General features: G+C 48.4%; 2 protein-coding genes across 5 annotated transcripts in view; both read right to left on the minus strand.

The window, feature by feature from the left end:
* Window positions 1-2,226: 2,226 nt before the first annotated feature.
* FOXJ1 (forkhead box J1) lies at window positions 2,227-12,902 on the minus strand. The gene is made up of 3 exons (XM_038371620.2): window positions 12,408-12,902; window positions 10,633-11,221; window positions 2,227-6,469 (listed from the first exon to the last, which is right to left on the minus strand). Exons 2-3 carry the CDS (start codon window positions 11,164-11,166, stop codon window positions 5,654-5,656), a joined length of 1,350 nt encoding a protein of 449 aa, XP_038227548.1. The 5' UTR covers window positions 11,167-11,221; window positions 12,408-12,902; the 3' UTR covers window positions 2,227-5,653.
* Window positions 12,903-22,329: 9,427 nt separating this feature from the next.
* RNF157 (ring finger protein 157) overlaps window positions 22,330-25,325 on the minus strand; it is a 76,329-nt gene continuing 73,333 nt past the window's right edge. For 2 of the 4 annotated variants that reach the window (XM_043496387.1, XM_038371619.2), the window contains one exon: window positions 23,390-23,526. Coding sequence is in view for 2 of the 4 variants with exons in the window: in XM_038371614.2 (XP_038227542.1) it covers window positions 23,402-23,526; window positions 24,447-24,527 (206 nt within the window). In the remaining 2 variants the exon portion in view is untranslated. Of the gene's footprint in view, window positions 23,527-24,446; window positions 24,528-25,325 lie in introns of all 4 variants that reach the window. The other 2 variants (XM_038371614.2, XM_038371615.2) reach the window with 2 other exon arrangements.

The following is a 25,325-nucleotide window of genomic DNA, read 5'->3' on the forward strand; positions in this document are numbered from 1 at the left end:
CAGTGCCTCACCCCTGAATTGCACTTTCATCCAGTTAATTTGTGAGGATGTGGGGCACTAAATGCTCCTTTTTCTGCTCTGGCGAAACAAACTGGGATCAGGGCAAAACTCAGAGAGAGCCCCTAGTATTAAGTTGAATGGCTTCTCCCTGGGGGGCAGCTACGGGACCTAGAGGAGACAGTTTGAACTCAATAAGGACATATAATATCTTCTGGTCTGAACTATTGTTTGTTAGATGTGTTTTTAGTCCTATTACTCCCAAGCGTCTTACAATTCCCCTGCCAATAAACAGCCGCACGTCTCTGTACTGTAAGAAGTCTAGATGGAAAAACATCATTACAGCAACCAAAAGTGGCCATCCCATGGCTCCACATCTTTAACTTATTCCTTGTGGTCCTGATCTCCTGGCTACCATCTCTGGTCCTTTCTCTCCATCAGCGTATGAAAAGAAAAAGGTGTATATGGTATTTCCAGCCAGCTCTCAATCAACTGACCACTGAGAGATTAGTTTCCAGTGCCGGGCATCCTGGATATCTCAAAAATATGTGTGCGCAAAATGTGGGCCAAATCACTCAGGTGAAAGTCTCTTTGAGGTCAGTGGATGTTCCAACAGAGAAAGGACTGAGTTAAAAGACCTCAGGATTTGGCCCAATGGAAGTTTGCTTGTGTAAAGACTTTGGACCCTAGCTCTTTGTGTTTGGAAAGCTGCCTCTTCTGCTCTCCCCTGGAGTGAAAGTTCCCAGACTGGAGTGCGTGAAAATGTTTCCCTTTGGAGCAATGAAACCCAGACATCTCATAGATGGGTTTGCAGAACCTCTAATTACAGGCAACCCGGAGGGCCTTGGACATCAACAGGAGCACAGATCCTATCAGGAGAAGAGAAATGGGTGGGGTGGAAGGGTGCTCTTGGGGCTAAGACTAGGACTTAGCGACTAGGAGATTTGGGTTCAGATGCTAGCTCTGCCACAGACTCCCTTTATGATCTTGGGCATGTCACTTCACTTTTCTGTGCCTCAGTTCCCCAGCCGTAAATTGGGGAGAGTAATCCTTCTTTTGTCTAGTAGTTAGATGGTAACATCTTCAGCACTGATTCTTATTACGTGTTGATACTGTATAGACAGATTAAGGCAATATGGGGGCCTATACCCACCAAGACACAAGACCTCCTTTGGCTCTACCCCATGCTGTGGCCCCATCTCTTCACTTTGAGTGACATGGGGGCCAGAGAGATTGGAGCAGTAGCATGGGGCCCCACTTTCCCTCCCAGGAGTTTCTGCTTCCTGCAGGGGTCCCCTCTTCCCTCTCAGACAGGTGCAGTAACAGGGGCATCTCCTAGGACTTACCCCAGTAACTGAGGCATACCTGGTTGAGTGGGCTGAGCCTGCGGCACTTTTGGTGCCCCTTGCACACACACTGTTCTGCTGGGGTTAGCATGGGCTAGGCCTCCCAGCCCAATGAGTCTTGGTGTTAACACCTCATTAAGATGAATGAGGCAGTTCACACTCCACCGAGCTACTACTGCAGGGTCTCTGCAGATTCAGGCACACTTAGGTCATTTTTCCAAGCTTTTCTTCTCAACCCATGAGAGTCTTTAGGCATTAAGAACATAAGAACGGCCATACTAGGTCAGACCAAAGGTCCATCTAGCCCAGTATCCTGTCTTCTGACAATGGCCAGTGCCAGGTGCCCCAGAGGTAATGAACAGAACAGATAATCATCAAGTGATCTATTCCCTGTTGCCCATTCCCAGCTCCTGGCAAACAGAGGCTAGAGACACCATCCCTGCCCATCCTGGCTAATAGCCATTGATGGACCTATCCTCCATGAACTTATATAGATCTTTTTTGACCCCGTTATGGTCTTTCACAACATCCTCTGGCAAGGAGTTCCACAAGTTGACTGTGCATTGTGTGAAAAATACTACCTTTTGTTTGTTTTAAACCTGCTGCCTATTAATTTGATTGGGTGACCCCTAGTTCCGTGACCTCTAGTTACTGTAGTAGAAATAAATAATAATAATATTGCATTTTACATCTTGACCACTCAGATTGGTGTACTTCTCCCATCCCTAAAAATCTTATGCCTCCATTAAAAGAGAAGAAAGATGATCCAGCGGTTAGGGCACTCTCTGGACTTGGGAAACCAGAGTTGAAGTCCCTGCTCCACCACAGACATTCGGTCTTACCTTGGGCAAGTTACTTAGCCTCTCTGTGCCACTATTCCCCATCTATACAATGAAGACAACCACACTGGCCAACCTTACAGGAGTGCTGTGAGGATAAATGCATTAAAAATATTGTGAGGGGTTCGGCTGCCATGGTAAATGGGGGCCATATAAGTAGTGGACAGAAAGAGACTCAAGATCAGTGCTTTAGGGAAACAAGGAGGCAAAACCAGTTTTTCATTTGACATGTTTTTTAATTGTAAATAGCTTTCCATGAAAAAGGTTAAATTGCACACTTATCTTTGCAGTTCTTCCAGCATCTGTATGAAACAGGCCCCGAAACAGGAGAAAGAAACAAAAAAAAATGAAGCATTACAAAAAAGAAACAAAATACTGGACTAGGCCCAGTTTGATCACCAGTAGCCTTGGAATGGAGATGAAAGCCATGCAGCTATGTCTCACTGGGTGGAAATGCAGCCAGCTCTTGAAACAGTGCAGGCTGGTGGAGGACACCCCCCATTAGTTTTTGCTGAGGTTTTTTGGAGGTTGTTCACTGAGTATGTGAGATGGTTAAAATTCCAACCCTACTTCCTCATTTTATGGGGGACTAGTGGGACCACCCTCTGGAGCCATTTGGCAGTCATTGCAGCTTGTATCTTTTGATTGTCCGCCAGACCCAGGGGAGCATTGTCTAAACCATGGACCCTAAGGTTACATCTACACTGCAAGAAAAATCTCATGCCAATGAGTCTCACAGCCCAAGTTAATCGACTTGGGCTTGCAGGACTCTTGCTGTGGGGCTAAAAATTGCAGTGTGGATGTTCAGGCTTGGGCTGGAGCCCAGGCTCCGAGTCCCATCCGCCCCATGGGGTTTCAGAGTCTGGGCTCCTGCTGCAATATTTAGCCCCAAAACCTGAGCCCAAGCCAGTGGACCTGGGCCAGCCACGGTTGTGCCACAGGTCTTTTATTGAAGTGTAGACACACCCTAAGAGTTCCACCCCACTCCAGCAGCTACCTGTATGGAGATCAATGGGTCAACATCATCCTCTGCTGCTTTAAGCGTGAGTCGCTCCATTGACCTCAATGGAGCTAGGCCGATTTGCACCAGCTGAGGATCTAGCCCTATGTACCTGAAAACCCATATGCAATGCATTGCATTTCCGACCTCTGTGACCTTGAATGCAAGTTAATTCATTAGTTAATACAAGGGTTGTCTTTTCCAGCATTAAATCAGGCTATTTTTTTAAAACGACAACTAGACTCCAGCTAAGTTAGTTTGCTCACATCAAGGTTCCTAAATTCTTACTATAGTTTCTAAACAAACAAACAAAAAAAGTTTATAGTTTTATGTTTTTCAACAAGTCTAACACACTCCAAAGTAACCTCTTCTTTCTGCTAACTAGCAGCTACGTTATGTTAACTATATTTGCCTGTACCAACAGAGAGGCTTAGAATCTGATTCTCTAGAGCTTGAATTCAAGTTTGAGCAAGATTTTTTATTTTTAACTACCATAATATTTCTTTGCTGCCTATGCATATTTCACAGACACCTGTCCACACTCCCATTAGCAAACCAATTAGGGGCAGATCTTCGGCAGGTAAATCAGCATAGCTCTGTTGAAGTCAGTGGAGCTACGGCAATTTTCACCAGCTGAGGCTCTGGTCCCAAGTTGTTAAGTCTCGAGAAAGGAGTCAGGCACTTTGCCTCTCCTTGCTCTGCCTTTCCAGGCACTGAAAAACACCATGATATTTTCTACTTGCTTTGGAGAAACCTTTAGCCTGCCGGCATCCCCTTCACACCTTTTAAGAAGCAGTATGGTCACAGGACTGGGAGCGAGGCTATGCTGTTAGGCCTTGGGCAAATCAGTTAATTGATCCCTGCCTTGTCACCCCCATCTGTAAAAGGGGGTAATAATACTTACCTTGCAGGGGTGCTGTGAGAATTAACTGGTTAACCTTTGTGCAGCGGGTTGGAGATGGTAAGTGCTCAGACTGATTATTGCTTTAGGAGACGAGCAGAGTAAAGGGGACATGTTAGATAAGGCAGAGAAGGGATTCTAAACTCTGCTTTTGTTCATAACTAATGTTTGTTGCATACACAGTCTTTGGCCTCTTACTCCCTGACCGAGCCCCGGATCCAGATTTCATTTTTCGTTAGTCCCATACAAGAACATTCGTTTAAATAAAATACAAAATCATCAAGAGCTGGGGAGCATCCCCCTGCATGGGAAACCCCAACATAACAATTCCAAAAGAAAGCGACATTTGATCACAGCTGTCTCACTGAGGGAGAAGGCTTGGTCCTTAATCACTCATCACTTGATTTGTCTCCTGGATCATCATAAAGGCTGTTCAGAGCCTGACATACAGGCTGATGAAGGGGATGCTTTCGGTTTACAGTTTCTGATCAGAAAATAGTACATTGTTTTGTCAATCATTCAGAAATGTAGCAGGTTCACAGTGACACCATTCTAGGCCTTACAGCAAATACAATCGCTCGTGACTCGAGGCAAGGAGTTCAGGATACAAAAATAAGTAAGAGCACAATCTGGAGAAAGTTAAGTCTCTTCTCCTTCTCTCCTGTCTTGATCCTTTTCTCAATCCTTAAAGAAATTCATTGCTTCTGATGTAGGAATTTTCCTTTGCATATTTTGTTACAATAAACATCTGACACTCTTCATTTTTAAATTTGCAGAATAATTAACATTAGTCTTTATACAGCACAGAAAAACCCCCATTTCCACTGCCATTCCATCAAAAAGGTACTCTACTGATTGTGCTAAAAATATAGGTTTCTTTGAATAGATATATATTTATATATAATAGACTATATAAAAACATCTGAAGAGGGCGACTTGCTGATTTGCATCTGATTTTACAGATCTCGTCTTCTTCCCTAGCCCCAATTCTGGAGGGAGATTGAATTTATAGAACCCAGAAGGGACTTTTATTTACCTGCTACTTAATTATCTCATGTTATATCTGGGAATATCCCTGGACAGAGGAAAAAAAAAAAAGAGAGAGAGAGAGAGAGAGAGAGAGTCAAATGGAGAAGAAGGAGAAGGAAATTGCACATGGTCTACAATGTCCAAAGTCATCAGGAAATCTCAGCTCTTGCATGTAACTTAGCAACTGTTCTCCTTTGTCCTAGAGGGAACATATGTTCCTTCCATTTCCACAAAACATAGGATAATCTACCTTTCTTTAAAAAAACAGAGTCCCAAAATAAGTAATTATTTCTTCTCTTAGGGAAACCCAAGAGGCAGAGACTTCTCCTGATGTGTTGCTAACAGATGTATCCAGCCAAATCTTCTGAGTTTCTTTTGGAGTTTCTGTGAATAACCATACTTTGCAGCTGATAAAAGTCAACGTGGATGTCCCCGTTTTAGAGATCTTGTCCCTTGTAATCTCCAGCAGCAATGGGAGTATCTTGCTAATAGATAAAGTCTACCTGGGTTTAACTTGATCCTTCTAACCGGCAGCGGCCTCTTATAAAAAAGATCCCATACTGCTCCAGTCACTCATGTCTGTTGGCAAAGAAGAGTCGTTGAGTTCAAACAACTGGTCCATGTTGACCGAATTTGAGAGATAATCGCTTCTCTCTTCATCCCATGGATGCTGAAGGAAAGAAGTGGCCATGAAGGTTTCATCAAAGTCTAAGTTGTTCTGGTTGGATTCTGTTAGGACCTGATCCTGCCCAACTGGGCACCATTCCTGTGGACAGTCAATGTGTCTTCCATGCACTGTCAAGTCCACATCTCTGGTTATTGGGCTAATTGGAGGTGTGAGCTCCAGATCCTCAAAAGTGGAGAAGTCACCATTCAAGGTGGTATCAAAGATAGCTTCCCAGTCAAAGTCACCTTTCAATGAGCCAAGCTCTGTCTGTTCTTCCTGGGTGAGCAAGGGGGAGCTAGAGAGGCGAGCTGTCTTGTGCATCCGTTTGGGCAATGGCTGCTTACGTTTGTGGCCCATTTTCCCATCCGCTGGGTTCCAGTTCTGGTCACTCGTGACTTCCTCAAACTCTTTGAGCAGCTGCTGTGACTCCATGTTGACATTCAGGACACTGTCACTGGACCAAGAGGATGCTGCCTGGTTGGCAGCAGTCCCAGCTTCTTGTTGGACTCTGCTGGTGAAGGCCGGGTGGATCTGCACAGGGGGCATCCTGCGTTTCTTGAAGGCTCCATTCATGAGCCTGTCTGCGTACTGAGGGTCGATCTTCCAGAATCCACCTTTCCCTGGCTCATCCTTCTCTCGCGGCACCTTGATGAAGCACTTGTTCAAGGATAGGTTGTGCCGGATGGAATTCTAAACCCAAAAGAAAACAGCAAGGTTGAACATGTGCAACTTTGTAAACGATCCATTACAAAACATAAACCCCTCCAGTGGGGTGAAGATACATAAGACCATCAGTGAGCTTCCAACAATCGGAAAACAGAGATGGCTGCAACAGGAAAACACATCCCAGGCCAAATCCTGAGTTGTGTGGTAGAGCAGAAACCTCCTTGGCCAGCCATATAAGTATCAAAGTGGAGGCAGCCACCTCCATTCCAAACCGATCCAAAATAGCCAGAGACAAGGGGCCTGATCCAGAGCCCACTGAATTCAACAGGAGTCTTTTTTCTTGAATTTGGATCATTCCCATGGAAAGGCGGGATGGGGTGTGAGCTGTGCCAGTGTTAGCAACAGTGGGAAATGATTTGGCAAAATTAGCCAAGTGTAGATACCCTTCTACCTCTGGTGTCATCACAGCACCTAGATCCCACTTAGGCATGTGTGCTCCCTTCTTCAGAAATGCCCTCAATGCACAGGCCCACGTGCTAGTTATTCCTACTCTGACTAGGAACCGATTGCATATGGGGCTGGCCTTGGCCCATTTACATTGGATTTGCACCCCCCATTAATTGCTCCTGTTTCGAGCACCATTGCTGAATTTGTCCATAAGACTTAGGAAAGCTTGGTATGAAATCACTGTCTGTATCTTCCTAAACACAAACTAAAACAGCTGCAAAAAAGAAAAAAGAATAGGAACTTTCTGCTTCCCGTCGAGCTGCTCTGAAAAACATGAATGTCGAGAGTGATGTGCATAATCAGAAAGGAAACTCAGTTATTGGGTAAATAACGCTGTGTTACACTATACAAAGCCAAGAGGGGGTAAAGAGATTGGATATGGTGAAGGGCTTTTTTTTTTTTTTTAACGTTGCCTGGATATCTTTATGCTTATTCATCCATAATCCGTATTGCCGGATAGCAAAAACAAAGCTTGAATGCCTGGAGCCCTTACAAAAAAAAAAAAAAACCTACAAAAAACCAACACCCCTCCTCCAGGCTGAAACTCCCTGGGCAAGTTGGCTCCTCTCCAAAGCATGCAGCTCCCACAGGAATCTATCCATCTCCCCCTGCATATGGGTGGCATGACCTTTTGAGTCTGTCTCCACTTACAGGAATTGGGGTAGAGGGATGAGAACACAGCTACGGTGGGAGAATAGGAAAGAAAGGGGGGGAAATCCAGCAAACATTCCAGACTCCAGGGATTCAGAATTTACTGTTTAATGAAATTTTACAAAGGTCAGAGAATTCCAAGCCAAATTCTCCACCCCTACCCCCAAATTTCACTCAGCCTGGCTTGCCTGCAGTTGATTATTACCCAGCCAGTTAGCATATTTATCATTCCTCCCTGCAACAAGCAATCTAATCACCTGCATCTTTGCAGAGAGGGATTGAGAACTTTTTTTTTATAAACGCATTTAATTGAAAATATGGTAATTATCCAGAATTCGGAAGAGAAGTCAAAATATTACCTACCACTTGCCTCCTACTTGTCTGCTCTTGTGTATTCCCCACTGCCCAAGAACATTGATGTGCTAATTCTAGGGGATGTAAACCTACAAGAACTCACATCTGTGGCAGTTCTTTATCTAGGTGAGTTTCCCTCAATCGCCGGCGCTCACAGCCTTTGTGCCCATACTCTGCCAGCACTCACACCATGAGTGTGACCCTGCCGGCTCCAGTGGAACTGCTCCCAATTTACAGAATAAGTGAACCAGTTACTGCTGCCCCCTCCAATTTCACAATACATGTGCCAACCTGGAATGGAGATTGGGGAGCTATCACAAGCACAAGGTATGGGTTGGAGATGCCCAGGATTCACCTGGGTTTAGAGCAGGTGAGGTTGAAGGGGAGACAGTGGGCACTAGTTGATCTAGTCATGGTCCCATGGCTGCTGCCAGGCTTAGCTAACTTCCACCTGGGTGCAACTCCTTGTTTTGTCAGACTGATTTTGTTTAAACCCAGAACAATTCTGGAGTCATGTCCTAAGCAGGGCAGGTCTGGTCTCCTTGTTCTCAAAGTTCTTAAAAGGACGGTCGACAGCCGGAAGGAGTTGGCACATTAACGAGGTAAGCAGGCAGCTGAACCGTGGAAACTGGATTTTGCAGCCATTTCATCTGTGGCTGGCCAGTGCCCACCGCCATGGGAACCCGTGTTTGATGGACCTGATTCACCCCTATGCTGCTGCAGAGCTTGAACCTCTCCTATCCTGGGGTTGCCAGGGCTGGCTCAATCTCTAGCGCAGGTGCAACACTCAATTGGCACCCTGCCTGCCATGGCCAATATGGCCCATGCAGCAGCCTAGGATTAACCAGTGGTGGGAACACCCTGGCCACGCCTCCTCCTACCCATGACGCATTGTTGGAACGCCATCTGTGCCAGGAGTTCCAGGCAGGGGAGGGCATGGAGCCAGTGTAGGTGGGGAAGGTCCTTGTGGTGAATACGTTCCCTAGGAGGCCTAAGGTGGCTTTGTGACCAGAGATGAACCTGGTCCAGTGATTACCCCCACCAGCTTGGGGAACATCTTCAGGTTAACTCCCAGGCTGCAGCCAGTTTAGGGTATGGTTCAGTCTTGAAAGGAGTGCAGGGTGTTACTTAGCATTATCTTTGTTATGATGATCTCCAGCAATCTAGGGAAGTTGTTCGTCCTTTGAACAGAAGGCAAAGGAAGCTGGCCCTGGACACATTTTTCCATTGGCAGAAGGAAGGCAAGACAAAGGAGCACTGAGGCTCAGGGCTCTCATCACCATGATGAATTTTTCCTCCTCACTCCACAAGCCCCTGAAGGATATAAGGCTCTGTACTGAAAGGGGGCACAGCTTTCCATTGTACTATATGTTGGAAAGGAACAGTGTTTGCTGATCTAAACACTGCTGATCAGGGATTTTCTACATAAAGGTATTAACCCTTCCCCTAGATCTTTTCCTTTGTGGCTGTAGAAATTGCTGGCTCAGAGATCTGATGAATTCACTAATCCACCAGGGGAATGAAGAAAGGAGTCCTCAGTTTTAGGGCTGCCAGTTCGTATGTCTGAAGAGAACAAGGAGGTGGTGCTCAGGGATGGAGATGCCTCCCAACGGGAGCGCCGGCAAGCGGCAGTGAGGAGTTTCAACTGCTTACTGCAGAATTTGTACCTTTCAGTATCATCAAAATGGCAGTGGCCTATCGCAGAATAATGGCCATCTCACTGTAGCCAATAGCTCACCTGGTCAAAGCCACCTTTCAAGGCACTGTTGGGTTTCTAATCTCTGGAATAGGGGAGCCTCTCGGGGGTCTCTGATCCTGATACAGAAGTTAAACACATCAGATACAATCTCCCTTCCCCACTCCCTTCAGCTTGTTCTCCCTGTTTTTCCATCCTCTCTTTGTCATTGTTCCCCAGTCTCATCCCCTCTCCTCCACTGTCTTTTTCGTTCCCGCTGTCCCTCTCCTCTCCTTTCTGCGCTTTCTGAGCCAAATTCTCTTCTCCATTACACTGGTGCAGCACCACTGAAGTGTGCTGATGTAACAGAGGAGAATTTGTCCTTTTGCCGCCAATCTCTGCCTCTGTCCAGCACTGGAGGAGTGATAGATAATCGCTAAATTTGACAAGGGTAAATTCCTGTTTATATTGGGCTATGGTCTCGTTTACAGCAGCTTCGTGTGCTACAGAATGTTCACTCAAGGCAAAAGACCTGGGCAGGAAAACACCAAAAGTCATTCATTGGATCCTGAAGAAAAGAAAAGAAAAGAAAAGAAAAGAAAAGAAAAGAACTGCTGCCATGAGTGCCACCATTAGAAGGTCTGCTGCCAATGTTAATATATCAACAGAAAGACTCCCACTTCTGCAGAACCATTTAGAATTGGCAGCACAACTCCTGATGCTCCTTTAAACACATGTAATGGATGCTAGACGCACAATGTTGGAACACGGTGTCCATTGCTCCTTCTTGTATTGCTCGGGCCAATTTGGAGCGGGACCACCAGCAGTTCTTGAGGAATACCTGACTTCATCTATTTGCCCAAGTTCTTCTACTGGCACCATTACTGCAGTGTCTGATCAGTTGGGACAAGTCCGCCCCAGCCCAACCAGCACACTGCACATGCCTATCTTTAGGGACAGATGCAGAGAGGGAGGAATGGTGGCTCTTTGGGATCCCTACCTGCCAGGTGGGGTCAGCGTGTCTGAAGTAGCAGAAGTTGTCCGTAATCCATTTGTAGATGGCCGAAAGGGTGATTTTGGTTTTCTTGCTGGCTTCCATGGCCATGCAGATGAGCGTCGCATAGGAGTAAGGGGGCTTCACATGGGGGTTGGTCTTATAATCTATGTCTTCCAAGGACTGGGCCTGCATGCCCATCCCCAGGTGAGTAGTCCTGGAGGTGGAAGATGATATGGGCTTGCCGGGGGTGTTGGGCATCCCAATGCAAGCTGGGTCAGCAGCCAAGGGGGAGCAAGGAGCAGCAGAGCCAGGGATCTTATGGTAGCCGTGCGGGTCCGAGCTGCTGGGAGAAGAGGAAGACTTGCCCACGTTGGCATTGATGATGGAAAACTCTTGCAGCCACTGTAGGCTGGTCAGACTGTCGTCCAGGTTGGCAGAGTCCCCCATGCTGTTTTCCTGCCCTCTTTCTTCCTCTGACTGCAGGTTCAACCAGCTGTCAGTCATGTCTGGGGAGGCCAGAATGGGCAGGTCCAACATTCAGGAGGTGTGGGGTGAACCGAGGTGGGGGAAGGGAGGGGGGAAAGGGGCGATCCTGCAAGAACAACATGAAGAGATTCAAGATCCCTGACGAACAGGCAACTCACAATAGTCAACAGGTTTTCAACCTAAGCTCACAAAGACCCTGGCTCCATTTATGCCTGGTGTGCCCCTGCAAATGACACCGAAGTCACGCCAGGGATGGCTGAGTCTCCCTCCTCCATCCAGCCTCCCACACAAGGCAGATGGAGTTCACTTGTGCCATTCATAGCAAGCTGTCTTCTGAATCACCAGAATCCAAGCAGCTATGATGCTATTGACACTGTATTAGAATTACCATGGGAGCACTACGCCAAACCAGAGACTTGTACCTCCTTCTGGGTGCTAACACTTTTCTTGGTGGACTTTAATTCCGTGGGCCACAAACCAAAATAATAGCCTCCTGCATTTGTCAAAGTGCCCTGAGTATTTCTTAGATTACTACCTTCCGTTTCCTTGTTGCATTTCATTTTTCTCTTTATGCAGGGGCCTGCCATCTTTGAAAACGACAGGTGTATACAGATATTTATAGCAACCCAGGGGATTTAGAGGTAAAGCATCTATTAATTTTAATGGAAGATGCATCTAAATCCCTTTGACTGCTTTGGCAGTCATAACTGTGTATTTCTTCCAAAGAGAAATGCAGTCACGATTAGAATACAAATGTTATTTCAGGCCACAGAGGTGTGTAACATCTCTTCTGTGCCAAGCTAACAGCCAGATGTAATTGTAAATTCTGCTGGTGTCTTATTTGGATAATGTAGCTGTTAAATAGCTACGATAAAATGCTGGAGATTCGAAATTAAAAAACCAAGTGTAACAATCCAGGAACTCCCAGCAAGTGAAGGTTTGCAACAGAGGTCACCCTCTCTTTAAACACACAAAAAGGTGCAAAACTAAACAAAAATCTGAGGTGTTACTGCACCAAACTGTTAAAATTGTAGAATACTGTTGTGCATTGTGAAAAAGGAATGTTCTGTCTAAATACACCTGCAAGTAAAAAAAAACCCCCAACACTATGGCGTAGTTACCCATTAACTTTCAAATAAATTCTCTTACTTACGGCCTTGATTAGCGTAGCCGGTATGACACCTTCAGCAGCAGAAAAAATTTCTGCACTTTCCAATGTTCTGAGCTGCAGAAATAAAGCTAACTGCATTTGCCACAAAAACAAACTAACTAAATATGTCTGGGGTCCTTACCTGATCCTTATCAAAGTCCCACGGCTCCCAAAGTTCACAGCTCAGCAGGAATGTTCTGGAAAAAAGGGAATTTCTACTTTTCCCCCCTTGGATAAATTATTACCCAAAGCTCTGCCAGAGCTCCTTTATTGCAGAGCTGCAGTGATTTGTAAGCAGCAGAATGACTGTCATTAAGTAGCTGCTCAAAAAGGCTTCACTGGATGCTATGGAGACACTCCGCCCCTATAAACAGCTTCCATCCTTGTCATTGGCCCACTCATCTCCATGGAGAGCGCAGTCACTTGCCAGTTTCATCTGCAGTTCGGCCTCTTTGACAAACTTTTTTTCTTTTTCTTCCCCCTCTTTTCTCTCCCCCCTTTCCCTAGTGAGTTGTTGTTCGCGGATCTGAATGTTGCACATCTGGAGGCGAGAAAAGAACACCCTTCTAAATCCCCAGCTAAGACTGGGCCCGGTTTGTTTTCTAAAGGGATGGAGCTGGTATGTGAGGGGTCGCCGTCCACTGATTTAGGTGTGGTGGCCGCAAAAGAGGGGCCAGGTGGGACTACTGCTCTGAGTTTCATTAAGACAAATTAAAGTCCAGTTGAAATAGCTCACAGATGCCTATTATTCATTGGGAGGCTAAAGAAACTGCTGCCAAAACCTCCCCAACGTGACAACCAGAATGATCGATGCCCTGAAAAGAAGGGGATGGTTGAAACCCTCAGCGCTCTGTTCGCTTGGGACAAATTTCGGGATCCTCTCTGCCCAGTTAAACTCCATTTACCAGCCTCTTCTTGCTGCCCAGGGAAGAGGGCTTCTTTCCAATTGCCTACCCTGTCTGCTGCTGGGAGAGGATAAGGAGGGGGGGCCGCATCCCTGCGCAGAGGTCCCTGCTCTTCCCGGGGCTCTCTCCTTTCTGTAGGAGGAAATAATAGCAAGCCTTTCATGCTGCTGCTAAGCATTTGGAGGCCCAATTCACCCCTGCGGCAGCCTGGTTGCAGTCAGTGGAGTTGGCATCTGGGAGGAAGTGGGCCCCTTTTCCACTTACCTGCCTGGGCTCTATGAAGCCGTGACCTCTGTGTGTAACCTGAAGTCATTAGCTCAGGGGGAAAGCTGAAGGGGAGCGAGGGGCTGACAGACTCCTCAATCAAAGGGACTGCTGGGTTCTTCAATGCTTTAATTAAGATGGTTACAGTCACATTCCCGTATAATGACTCCCTGCCCCCTGCCCCCACAAGCCAGTTATTCTGAGTCCTTAATGAAAAATAACTCCTGCTCAAGAGAGAAAAGCATAGTGCCCCCCACAGCACATTCCCCTGGTATAGCCAACATGGGTCAGTGGGAGACGCTTCCCTGAGGAGGGAAAGTGCCCCGAAGCCCAGCCCTGACCCAGGTTAGCTGGAGCTCTGAGGTGGAGTTTAGTGTCCAAGGGTTGCTCGCTCTCAGCTCTGTGTCTGGGCCCAGCCTCCAATGGGACGGCAACATGGCCACACACTCCTGGCAGCCCAAATCCCTGTTAATCAGTCATCTCAGCGCTGCAACTGGGCCGCACCATGGGGGAAGCGAAAGAGATAAACAAAACTCCCCTTCGGCCCAGCCCAGTCAAGGACTGGAAGGGGAGGGAAGAGCTGAGACTGTGTAGCCCTGGTTTTCCCTCAGCTCCTGAGCTGTGTCAAGGAAGTTTACTGAATCACTGCAGAGATGCCGGCCAGTCAGTGCTGATATTTGCCGGCCACTCCTTGCCACATGATAGCGATCAGCAGCTTCTGATCTCTTCCTGAAACCGGAGAACAACCACCCCAGTACTGTACCACTGGGGTTTGCATAGCAACTTCCATGCAACAGCATCGTACAATGCGTCCTCACCAGCCATGTGCCACAGAGTCATACCCGGGATGGATTGGGCCCAACACATTCCTATACAAATGTGACGGCTGCTATCTTGGCCGAGGCACAGAGAGCCTGCAGAGCTGAAAGCATGTGCTGCTGCTCTGCTGGGGCTGTAACAGACTCACGCCATCTGCAGATCTGGCACAGAGGGGTCTTGACCCAGCCTGCCCATTGTGTTACACAAGCCCACTGTGCAGGTTGCAAAATACCAGGCAGACGGTTGGGGGTTTGCCCCGGGACACCTAGGGTGCTGCCCCAGTGTGAAAAATAAAGCAGGAAAATCAGGTTAACGTAAATTTACTTTCATCCTTGGATTCTCCAAATAAAATATTCCTGTGGGATAACAGCTCTGGTGCCCCACGCCTCCAAAGCAGCCCATGAATAACCTGGGAGCGGCAGTTAAGGGTATGTCTTCACTACCAACTTTTGAAAGAGCACCTTGTGATAGCCTAGGACCATCCCCTCCAGATTTATGCCCAGGAGTCTGGACCACCAAAGGGGAGGTGACCCAGCAGAGAATCCATCTCAGGTTTTCCAGTGAGCACGACACGTGTGTATTATCTAGACCATTCCCGACAGGTGTTTGTCTAACCTGCTCTTAAAAACTTCCAATGATGGAGATTCCACCACCTTACGTGGATGCTCTTAGATCTTTTCTGTTTTCTCCATCCCCGCATTCCCTAAAATTTCCCACCTTTGCACCTGTTGATCCAGCTCTACCAATGCTAGCAAAAGGGGGTGCTCTAGTGTGAACAAAGCACTAGCAGCTGCGGGTGTTCTAACCTCTGTGTCACCTTAGAGCTGCTCCGAGTAGGGTTAGACAAGACAGGGGTTAGAACCTGCAGCCCTGTCTACACTAACGCTCCTACTGTGCCATCACTGGTGGGAAGGTGTGTGTGTGGGGGGAAAGTGAATGCAGACACAGGCAGGCAGTGCAGAAGTAATCAATAAAGTGCTTTGTTTATGCACCTCACTACTGAGTCGATTTTGGGAGCTCCCACAAACCCTCAGTCCTTTCTCGTGGCATCTAGGCAGTTACCAAGTACGTGGACAGCCAAGGCGCCCTGCTAAATGTTTTCAAGTTTGTACACAGTTTGGAACGGAGGTTTGTGTGCTTAGGCAAAATCTGTCTCTGGGGTTTTAATAATAACCGGCTGAAGTGTCCTGTGCCACACAGGGAATGTATCTCTGACAGCAGGGTGGGCATCACATGGACTGGGAGAGAGCCTGCGAATGGCTGCTTTATACTTAATGCAGATCCTTCAGAAAATGATTTTCCTTCCTGGCTCCATCAGAGACAACCCGTGAGCTTCACCACCTCGTGGTCAGCAAGCAGGGAGTCAGGGCGCGGTAGAGCTCGCAGAACCACCCAGGATGGGGTATGATATGGGGCCTTCCTTAAATAAGATGTCGCTTTTCTCCTTGCTCCTTTGTGCTTCCAGCACAACACCCCTGGATGCCACTCAGAATATACCTGCTCCCCCATAAAGAACCCTAATTCCTTGTGCTTCTTCACTAGGAATCAGGGAGTCTCTTAAACCTCCAGAGACCAGGTGGGTTTGTTAGGCCTGGTCTACACTACAAACTTACATCAGTATCATTATGTCCCTCAGGGGTGTGAAAAATCCACCCCCCTGAGCAATGTAGTTATACCCACCCAATGCCCTCGTAGACAGCGCTAGGTTGACTGGAAAGCTCTCCTCTCGGGGAGGTGGACTAACTATGCCAAGCATAGTAGCATCTCTATTAAAGTGCTGCAGTTGTGTCTCGGCAGTGCTGTATGTGAAGATGAGCCCTGAGTAAGGGGCAGCCTTGCCTTCTGGGGATTCCCAGCCAGTCATTATAGGGGAAATTCTGTCATCCTTACCCTGCATCAGCTCCATCTGTATGGAGGGGAAACTTCCACTGAAGTTAATGGGAACTCACCTGAGTCAAAGAAAGTTAAATCATGATCCAGTCTCTCCAAATTTGGCCCTGATGTGATTGTTCCCCAGTCTCCGAGATCAATAGAGAGGAAACCCATTCCTGGGGGACATGATAATCAGCATTTCCCTTTTAACATAATAAGTCCAGCTTTAAAAGGAGATGCAAGGTTGATGCCAGACTGATTAGCTCACTCTCTTCCCTCCCCCCCAGTGATACGACATTCAAGCAACAGGACAAGACTGGGAATTGAAGGGATCTAGTCTCTAGTCTTTTATCTACAACAGGCTTTCTGGGTGACCCTTGAGCAAGTCACTTACTCACTCTGTGCCTCAGTTTCCCCAGGCATGGGATAATAATACAGACCTACTTCACAGGGCTATTGTGATGATCAGTATTTGTTTATTTGTATTGCAGTAATCTCTAGGCATCCCAGTTATGGACCAGGGCCCCTTTGTGCTAGGCACTGTACAAACAACCCCCCCCCGGGAGGTCGCTGCCCCAAAGAGCTTACAATCTAAGTAACATCCATCATTTCCTTTACAGTGCTTTGCAATCCATGGATGGAAGGTGCTATAGACATGCAAAGTATGGTTTATTAATTACTCATCGGCATCAAACTCCCCATCCTACACACACAGAATCATTCCATTTGTTTTCTTTCATCAGTTGTACTTTACTTAGAGTTGATCATAGCCTTCGTTGTGGGCTCTCCACCCACCCTTTATAAAACTCCTTTTTTTGCATTCCCTCTCTCCTCTGGGTCAGTGAGAAGTAAATAATGTAGAATAATTTCAACCCCTTGTGCAAGAATGCGGAGCCATTTGTCCTCTGACTAATCTTCAGCCATGTTTCTGACTAATGCATGCCACCTGCTGATTGTAACTGATCACTACTTTCTCTCAGTGACCCAGACCTGTGGGCAGACCCAGCAGCTGAGTCATCATGGATCAGCTGCATTCTGCCTTGCTGAACAGCATTGTACCAGATGCTCCAACCAAAATAGGGTGACCAGATGTCTCGATTTTATAGGGACAGCCCCAATTTTTGGGTCTTTTTCTCACATAGGCACCTATTACCCCCCAACTCCTGTCCCAATTTTTGACACTTGCTGTCTGGTCAGCCTAAACCAAAACCTCTAGATCCATTTCATCACTAGGAAGAGAAACCATTCAGAGCTTACAGGGGAAGAGCTTCTTCCTTATCTGAGCTTTCTAATCATCATAGCTAAGAAAAAAGGGCGAGCAAAATATCCCTATTCATGCTCCCTGTGTCTTCATAATGCCAAATGTCTTTGCCCACACACAGAAAGGTGCTTGAAAAATTGGATTGTGCAGGTTTTGTTTGGCTGGCGACTGGGCTGAGATACAAGGGCCCAAGCCTGCTTTCAACTGCACCCTGTAAATCTGGAGAACTCAGCTGAAGTCAGTAAAGTTATTCTGAATTTCCTTCAGTGTCACTGAGAGAAGATTTTTAGCCCTTAATAGATGTGCGATACCTTTCATTAAACATACTTTTAAGATTGAAGCAAGATTTGGAACTGGTTTCCTTTCTTTGCAAATTTATGACAGATGAAGATCTAGCTTAATTAGGCTGAGCAGTGAGTGAAGAGGGCCAGCAAGTGCATCTGTGAATGGATGGTTAGCATTAGCACCCTGCTCCTGGAGACATAAGCACGATCAAGACAGTGCTGCACATCCCGAGGAGTTGAGCTAAGGGCTAGTGAGGAGGTTCTTCAACTTTCCCCATTTAAGTACCCTAAGAGTTAGATCCCCCACCCCCAGGGAACCTGGTCTCCTCCAAACCTCTCGGTCACCCATTGTTGGCAGCTCAAAATGTTTTGTTCTTTGACCCCTCAGAAAGGACTCCTCCTATCCTTGGTGGATCATGGCTCACAACTGGAGAACCACTCCACTAGAAATGGCTAGGATGAGTGTCTCTTCACTTGTGGCAAGCGGTCATGTAAGCTTGCCCTGGAAAGCTCTGCCAGCCTGCCTGACACTTGCCTGCAAACCATTCTGCTAGTGTAATGCTAGTCACCCAAATGGCTCTTCCAAAGGATCTCACCTGGGCTTCTCCTGAGCACCAAATGACCATCAGGTAGGCAGAGTTCCCCAGTAGGAATTACTATAATGCTGCCAAACTGAATGTGAACCCATGTCTCCCTTGGGGGAAGGTTGCTACAATACGTTAGCCCACCTGGCCACCCAGATTTATTCACGTGTTCAGTTTATAGCAATAAGCTAAAGATGAAGTCAGGAATCACCCTATACTACCAGCTTAAGCAGTCACTTCATGTGAGTACCTTCAGCGGTGCTCCATTTCTGTTTCTTGGCTGCTGTTCTGCAGCTCCCTGGGTGGCTCAGACAGGCTGAGCTGGTTTAAAGGTCTCTGTTAAACTTAATGGACACTCTCTTCCAGAACTGGGTTGTCAGAAAAGGCAAAGAGCAAAGACACTTTCATTCCTTCCAGAACTTCCCTTGCAATGCACCAGGACTCCCACTCTCCATGCTCCTGGTGAAACAGGCCCCAAGAGTTCTTTATGTCCCCTTTTTAGCCAGGAGAGAGAAAGCCTTGGGGTAAGCGTGTAACGTAGCCATCATAGGTTTCCACATAATGTTCATTGTTGTCTTTTCACTTACCCTGGTGCCAGCATGTAATGCAGGGATGCTGAGAAGCAGAAATGCTCAGGTTCCCCTGAACGGGCTAGCTTTTCCTTCCAGCAACAAGAAGTTTCATTATCCAGTGGGCCATGTGATGCTCTCCGTTACAACACGGCAAATCTGGAATTACTCCACTGGCATAAACAAGTGTGGAATATGACCCAACCATCTAAGTGGTGCATTTGGGGAATATGTAGCGGAACTAGGGAGAGCCTGCCTTCTCTCTCTTGCTTTCCTTTCTGACTAACCTGAGGACCCAGACCCTCCTGTCCTCCCCTTATTAGCCTATAATTACTATATGGCACTTCAGTTCTGACCTGCAGAGCAGAATAAACAATGGCTGCTAAACTGGGTCCCTGCACTGCATATAGAGAATGTTGCAGCCAAGGAATCTGGCCTGGTAACCCCTCCCCAGTCTCTCTGGGACACACACTAGCAGTGGAAGGCAGGAGACCTGAGCGTCCTAGAGCAGATAAGGTGGAAAATCCTGACTAGGTCACTTTGTCTATGTTACAGCTGAGCCAGGCCTGGCCTTTAGTATCTGCTCAATGATAAGACTCTTGATTTCCAGCCAGCACCCAGCCCTGATATGGCTGCTCAGACTGGGCTCCAGTGAGTCTCCACCAAGGAGAGGCTGAAGTGTTGTCTCACTGGTGAGAACAGGAAATCTGCCCTAGAGCTGATGCAAAGGCTGGAGAGCATGGGGCAAGGCAGAAACTGACCAGGTGAGAGAGGGCTACCATGGCAACTTGCCAGGAGCCCTAAGACTGCCCTCAACAGACCTACAGATCCACTTGATTTTAAAATTCAAACTCAAAGCCATAGTTCCCACACTGGGATCTTTCCTGAGAGAGGAACAGAAACTGAGTTTATCACATTACCCTGCACTGATGGGACAGGCTGCCCAGCACTACAAGTTACAATTTGTGTGCTTTGGGGTGCCCCTGTCTGGCAGAATCTTTAGCCTTTGGAGAGACTGCAGATCCCCTCCCCAGCCCCCTTAGCTGGTCGCTCAAGACAAGGGGAAATTCTGTCACAGAAATGCAACATGGAAGCTGTATCTTAAGGGCCAGATTCCAAACACCTGCGGTTCCCATTGGCTTGGGTGGAACTTGCAGCTGTTCAGCACATTTCAGGAGCCTAAAGGGATAAGAGCTCTTTGCACAGAGGAAGCAGCAGTAGCACTGGCTGAGCCCTGGCCTGGCATCTTAGAAAAGGTAAAAATGGACCAGAAAACTGTCAAGGAAATGGACTCCTTCCCTGTGCAAACACAACCCACAGTTCCAGCTAGTGGCTGCACCTCCCATGTAAACAAGTTTATTCACTGTTAGAATCATGCAGCAATAAGTACATAATGCACCAGGGCCTTTGCCAAGTGCACCAGTGTGTATACAGGGGTGTACCCCCCCCCACCCTGGTGCATGCACCTGCAGGAATAGAATCACTCTGCAGTTACAGGTTGGGATCGTGCCACCCGTGTTCCGCTCCAAGGATCATTCTGGGCGCTGCACAGTGAGAAACTCAGACATACATCTCATCGGGCCTGACCGCTTTTCTCCTCCTGCGGGAGAGAGCCGAGGCCCCAGAAAGGTGGGGTCCATCACGCTCAGCCCACACCTGACACACAGCTGTGGCATGGAGAAAACAGCAATGGGAAGAAAACCAGGGAGGGTGAAGGGTGGGTCCTGTCTGCTGTTGGTTCATCTGTCTGTCGTATTCTACAGCAATGGGCCAAAAGGCGCCAACTCCCCAAAAGCAGCTCCTCTTACTACTGTCGATTGCTAAAGTGATTTTTATTGAGGGGTATTTCGGGTAGGGAATATAACAAAGACTCAGATGATTCCTGGCATCCCCTGCCTGCACGTGCCCTCGGGCTTCTCAGTAGACCCCTTGGTAACTGCGGGAGAAGCCCAGGCTTTCCCTCTGTCCCAAGGGAAAGCTGAATGGTTGCCAGCTGATCACTCCACAACCCACTGGGGGTCTGCTACGCTTTGCCCCACCTTGTCCTGCATTCTTAAAGGGCTCACCTCTCTGGGCTCAATCTGTGCCCTTCGCCATGCTGGTCCAAGACTAGCAGGTCAGGCCAGTACCCCCACCTCTCCCAGAAATCGAAAGGAGTGAAAAGTGGGGGTGGAGTGGGAGGAACGGTACCAGCGGTGGGAGGTTGGGGGGCGACGCAGTGCACGCGTCGTTGTTTGCCAACGCTCTCGGCAAGGTGCTTTCAAGCAGGGGTGGGCAAACTTTTTGGCCTGAGGGCCGCATCGGGTTTCTGAAATTGTATGCAGGGCCGGTTAGGGGAGGCTGAATCTCCACAAACAGCCAGGCATGGCCTGGCCCCCATCCCCTATCTGACCCGCCCTGCTTCTCGCCCCCTGACAACCCCCCAGGACTCCTGCCCCATCCACCCCCCCACTCCTGACTGCCCCCCGGCCACCCCATCCAACCCTTCCTCTCATTCCTGACTGCCTCCTGGGACCCCTGCCCCATCCAACCATCCCTTTTCCCTGTCCCCTGACTGCCCCCCTGCCTCATCCAACCCCCACCTTCCTGACTGCCCCCTTGCCCCCATTCAACCCCCCTGCTCCCCACCCCCTTACCGTGCTGCCTGGAGCACCGGTGTCTGGCAGCACTACAGCCGCACCGCCCAGAGCACCAGGACAGACAGCCGCGGCTCTGCAGCCCCGCTGCCCAGAGCATTGCGGGGCAGCGCAGTGATCTGAGGCTGCGGTGGAGGGGCTGGGGGCAAGCCTCCCGGGCCAAGAGCTCAGGGGCTGGACAGGAGGATCCCATGGGCCGGATGTGGCCCGCGGGCCATAGTTTGCCCACCTCTGCTTTAGACAGAAGGAACAAAGAGAGGGACTGAGTTTGTCCCTGCAATTGTTCCAGAGAGAGGGGCATTGGCAGGTGCTGAGCCCCCTCCAGCGGAGACAAATGGAGCCAGTGTGGCGGCAGTTTGGAAGACTATGTGGAAAAGTCCCTTCACCGCCTCCGAGAGGCTGGCTGCTGGTCCCCTGCTGTGGCTTTCATTGTAGGGAACTAGGCTACCATTTCCCTACCCCAGATCCTCTAGTTAAATACCAGACAGAAGCAAGGGCTGAAGATGAAGAAGCGAGCCCCCATCTCCAGGCCAATAATTGCCCTTCCTCTGATCTCTTGCTAAGTCACGGCTCAGAGCAGTGGGAGCTAGGTTATTGCTTGGGGTTGGTTTTGTGGCAGAAAGAAAGGCCTGGAGCCGCAGGCTGGTTGGAGGGAGGAGGGTAAGGGGGACCGAGGGGATATTTTGAAGGTGCGAAAGCCGTCGCATTTAAAGCACGAATTTGCAGGTGTGACCCTCACGAGTTGGTCTCAGGGTAAAAACATCATCACCTGGCAGGGCAAGGGAGGGCTGAGCAAATGTGAATATGCACTCACAACCAAGTGCACATCTGTGTTTCAGGGTGCATGCACTCTGGCATGTACATAAGCCTACATATGCACGGTCTTTTGCACAGTTAAGGGCATCTGCTCAGGTATGCCAGCCCTCATTTGTAAGCTCATCCGCTTGCATGCACCAGCACAGGTGTCCCCAGGGATGTATGTGAGCCTGCCCCTTGGAGGCTCATCATGAGCACGAGCAGCTGAATCCTGGTCCCACTGAAGGCAATGGCTACGTTCCCATTGACTTTAATGAGATCAGGATTTAGGCTTACGTGGCTCAGGCCTTGGGGAAACTTATACCTGCAGCATGCGTGCAGCTGAGCGAGTGAGATGGATACTGCATGCTTGCGAGGTAGATGGAGGTGAACTAATTGTGAGTGTCTCTAAATACAGATGAACACAGGAGGGAGAGCCTGCCCATGGGCAGCTAGGCTTGCTCCCAGTCATGCTTCTCTCTTAACCAATCGCCAAGTGCAGACGGCACGCACCTCTCCAACCCAGGGGTGAACGCTCATTCCCCTCCCCCACTTCCCTGGAGGGAGGCCATCAGTGTCATGCAGACCTCCCACACTGAGATATCTCCTGCGGGGTCATGCACGCAGACCTTTCAGCGCTGCCCAGGGGCCCAGCTAAGAAGCTAGATGCTCAAATTATCAGCAAAGACTGGAGAAGAGACAGGAGTGGAGGAAGGGTGCAAAAAAATCAGCTCTTTCCTCCCCTATTCCCTGGTCACCACAATGAAGGGGACAGGAATGGGTGGAGAGAGAACCAACTAACCCTTGGCTACAGCACGTGAACAGATGTCAGGAGGAGACTGGAAAGCCTCAGGTAGCCACTCTTTCTTAATTCAAACAAAACCCCCTTCTGCTGTTATCATGGAGAGCCCAGTTTGTCTTAGCATAGATATCTAGAAGGGGTCCACAGAGAGGAGCAATGAGACATCCAGGTTCAATTGTGTAAAAATCAGTATCGCTACATCCGCTGGATTTGAGGTGTTAATGCCCACAGAGCTGCTGCTCTGCATTTCTTTAGTGCTGGGGAAGTGTGGGGGGTGGGGGGCTTTGCCCTCCCTCCAGTGTGATGCTGGAATAAACATGCAGTCCCAGAGAGGGTGGAGTCTCTTCAGACAGCCAGCAGGCCCATCATGCACTGCATATCTTCCTCATTTTCCAGGTTGCTCCTGGAAGATAGATGGTGCCTCTGGGTTGGCCTGCACGTCAGGGTGTTGTCATCTGACCGCTTGATGCCTGGAGAAGAGAAGACAGTGATTACACGCTGCACAGTGGTGCCCACTGTCAGCAGAGAGCAGGGGACCTCAGAGATACCACTTGATATTTTAAATCTGGGCACAGAGTGGAATTGCCCTATAGTTGGAGAAGGATGGGACAGCAGCAGGGAGCTGGGGAAGCAGTTCTGCCAACAGCTGGGTTTTGGACTCTTTTTGCAAAATTACAGTGGGCTGGTCTCCTCCCTGGGCCCCATTTTATCCAAATTTCTAGAAGTTCATGGCCAGGGGCAAATTTTCAGGTAAACATGTGAGTTCACAAACAGTGGCGCTCCAATGAGTCCCACGTTGCTTCAGCGCTTTGCAAACTACCAGTGGTAATTCCAGCTAGAGGAGAACCTCATCTTACAGCAATCCATGCTGGAAAAAATGACTTCACTTTAACTGGCTTCCACCTTACGCTGCAGACGAAAACTGCTCCCTCAAAGTAGCGCTGGTTGCAGCAGGACAAAGATTGCCCCGTAATGGCTCAAAGGCTCCTTGCTGTGGAAATGACTGGGATACCTAGTGCTCACTTCAATCAAAATGTACAATGGCAGCAACAATCCATTGTATGTCTTAATTACCTGGCTTCCGAACAGAGTCTGCAGCTGTAGATAAACTAAAAACATAACCCCGTGCTGAGCTGGGATTTTTCCTCAGTGCAGGAAGCGTGTATCTGTGTTAATTTAGGCAAAGGCATAACACTTTTGCCCAGGAAATTTATGGCGCTTAGCCTGCCTACGGCACAATGCTAAACGAGGCGACTAACTCCCGTGAGTTTACAGCAAGGCTCACAAGCCTTGGAGTGTTTTGCTCCAGAATCAAAATGGCACCACCCCCATTGTTTGTTTATTTGCTGAGAGAATGAAGAAATGTCCCAGAAGAAGGGGGTTCTCTCACCTCTCCGTCCCTGAGACCTGGAAATCCATTTCAGCAGCAGCAGGCCTTGCGGAGACACAAAACTAATCCTGGTGTGACATCCTGAAAAGGCAATGTGTACACCCATTGTTGGGCTGCCACAGGATCCCCGGCCTGATGCCACTGCTGAAAGCTACCATGGAGAAGCAGCATCAGGATGGCACCTGGGATTGTTTTCTGGCTGTCGGCCAGGTCCCTGCAAATCCTGGACCATGCAAATCCAGGGTGCAGCTCCACTCACTGCCATGGAATTACATTAGGGATGAATTTGGTCCACCAGCTGCTTGCCCCTTCCTTCCTGGCTGCTGGGAAGATGGAGAGGGATCCCAGGGTTTAGCATTTTCCCCACCACTTTGTGTGCATTATGAAGGGGACTTGGGCCACCTGCCCAAGACTAGGTAGGGCATAAGCTGCTCCTCTTAGATCTGTTGGCTTCTCACTGCCACATGTGGGGCCAGAGCCAAAGGCTGCATATCACTGCTCTAGATACACATGGGATTTTTTCAGGATTAAAGGTCACTGACTTGACATGTACTTTCTCACGGCATAAAGTCAACAGAAATCAGTCAAATCCAGCAGGTTAAGGGAGGCTGAAGACCTTAACTGCTAATGCACACAAAGAGGTCAGCAGGATTCTCAGGCTATAAAATGGGGATGTTGGATGGGGGTAGGAGGGCTCTGTTCAGATTGTTAAAGGTATTTAAGTCCCTATCGTCAATTGATTTCAAAGGGAAATAGGCACCTAACTATCTATAAAACTCTGGCCCTTATAGTCAACAAGAGATAAATGGTTTAAAACCCCACAGGAACTGCTTAGAAAAGGGAAGCAGGGCGATTTGGGGGTTAAAGCACTGGACTGGG

Source organism: Dermochelys coriacea, chromosome 14, assembly GCF_009764565.3.
Source record: "Dermochelys coriacea isolate rDerCor1 chromosome 14, rDerCor1.pri.v4, whole genome shotgun sequence".
NCBI classification, from domain to species: Eukaryota; Metazoa; Chordata; order Testudines; family Dermochelyidae; genus Dermochelys; species Dermochelys coriacea.

Bases quoted from the DNA above. Each gene is read 5' to 3' on its own strand.
- FOXJ1 (XM_038371620.2), bottom strand. From the start codon at position 11,166: ATGTTGGACCTGCCCATTCTGGCCTCCCCAGACATGACTGACAGCTGG. The intron at 6,470-10,632 runs GTAGGGATCCCA...TTTTGGGTTTAG, and splicing joins ACGCTGACCCCACCTGGCAG to AATTCCATCCGGCACAACCT.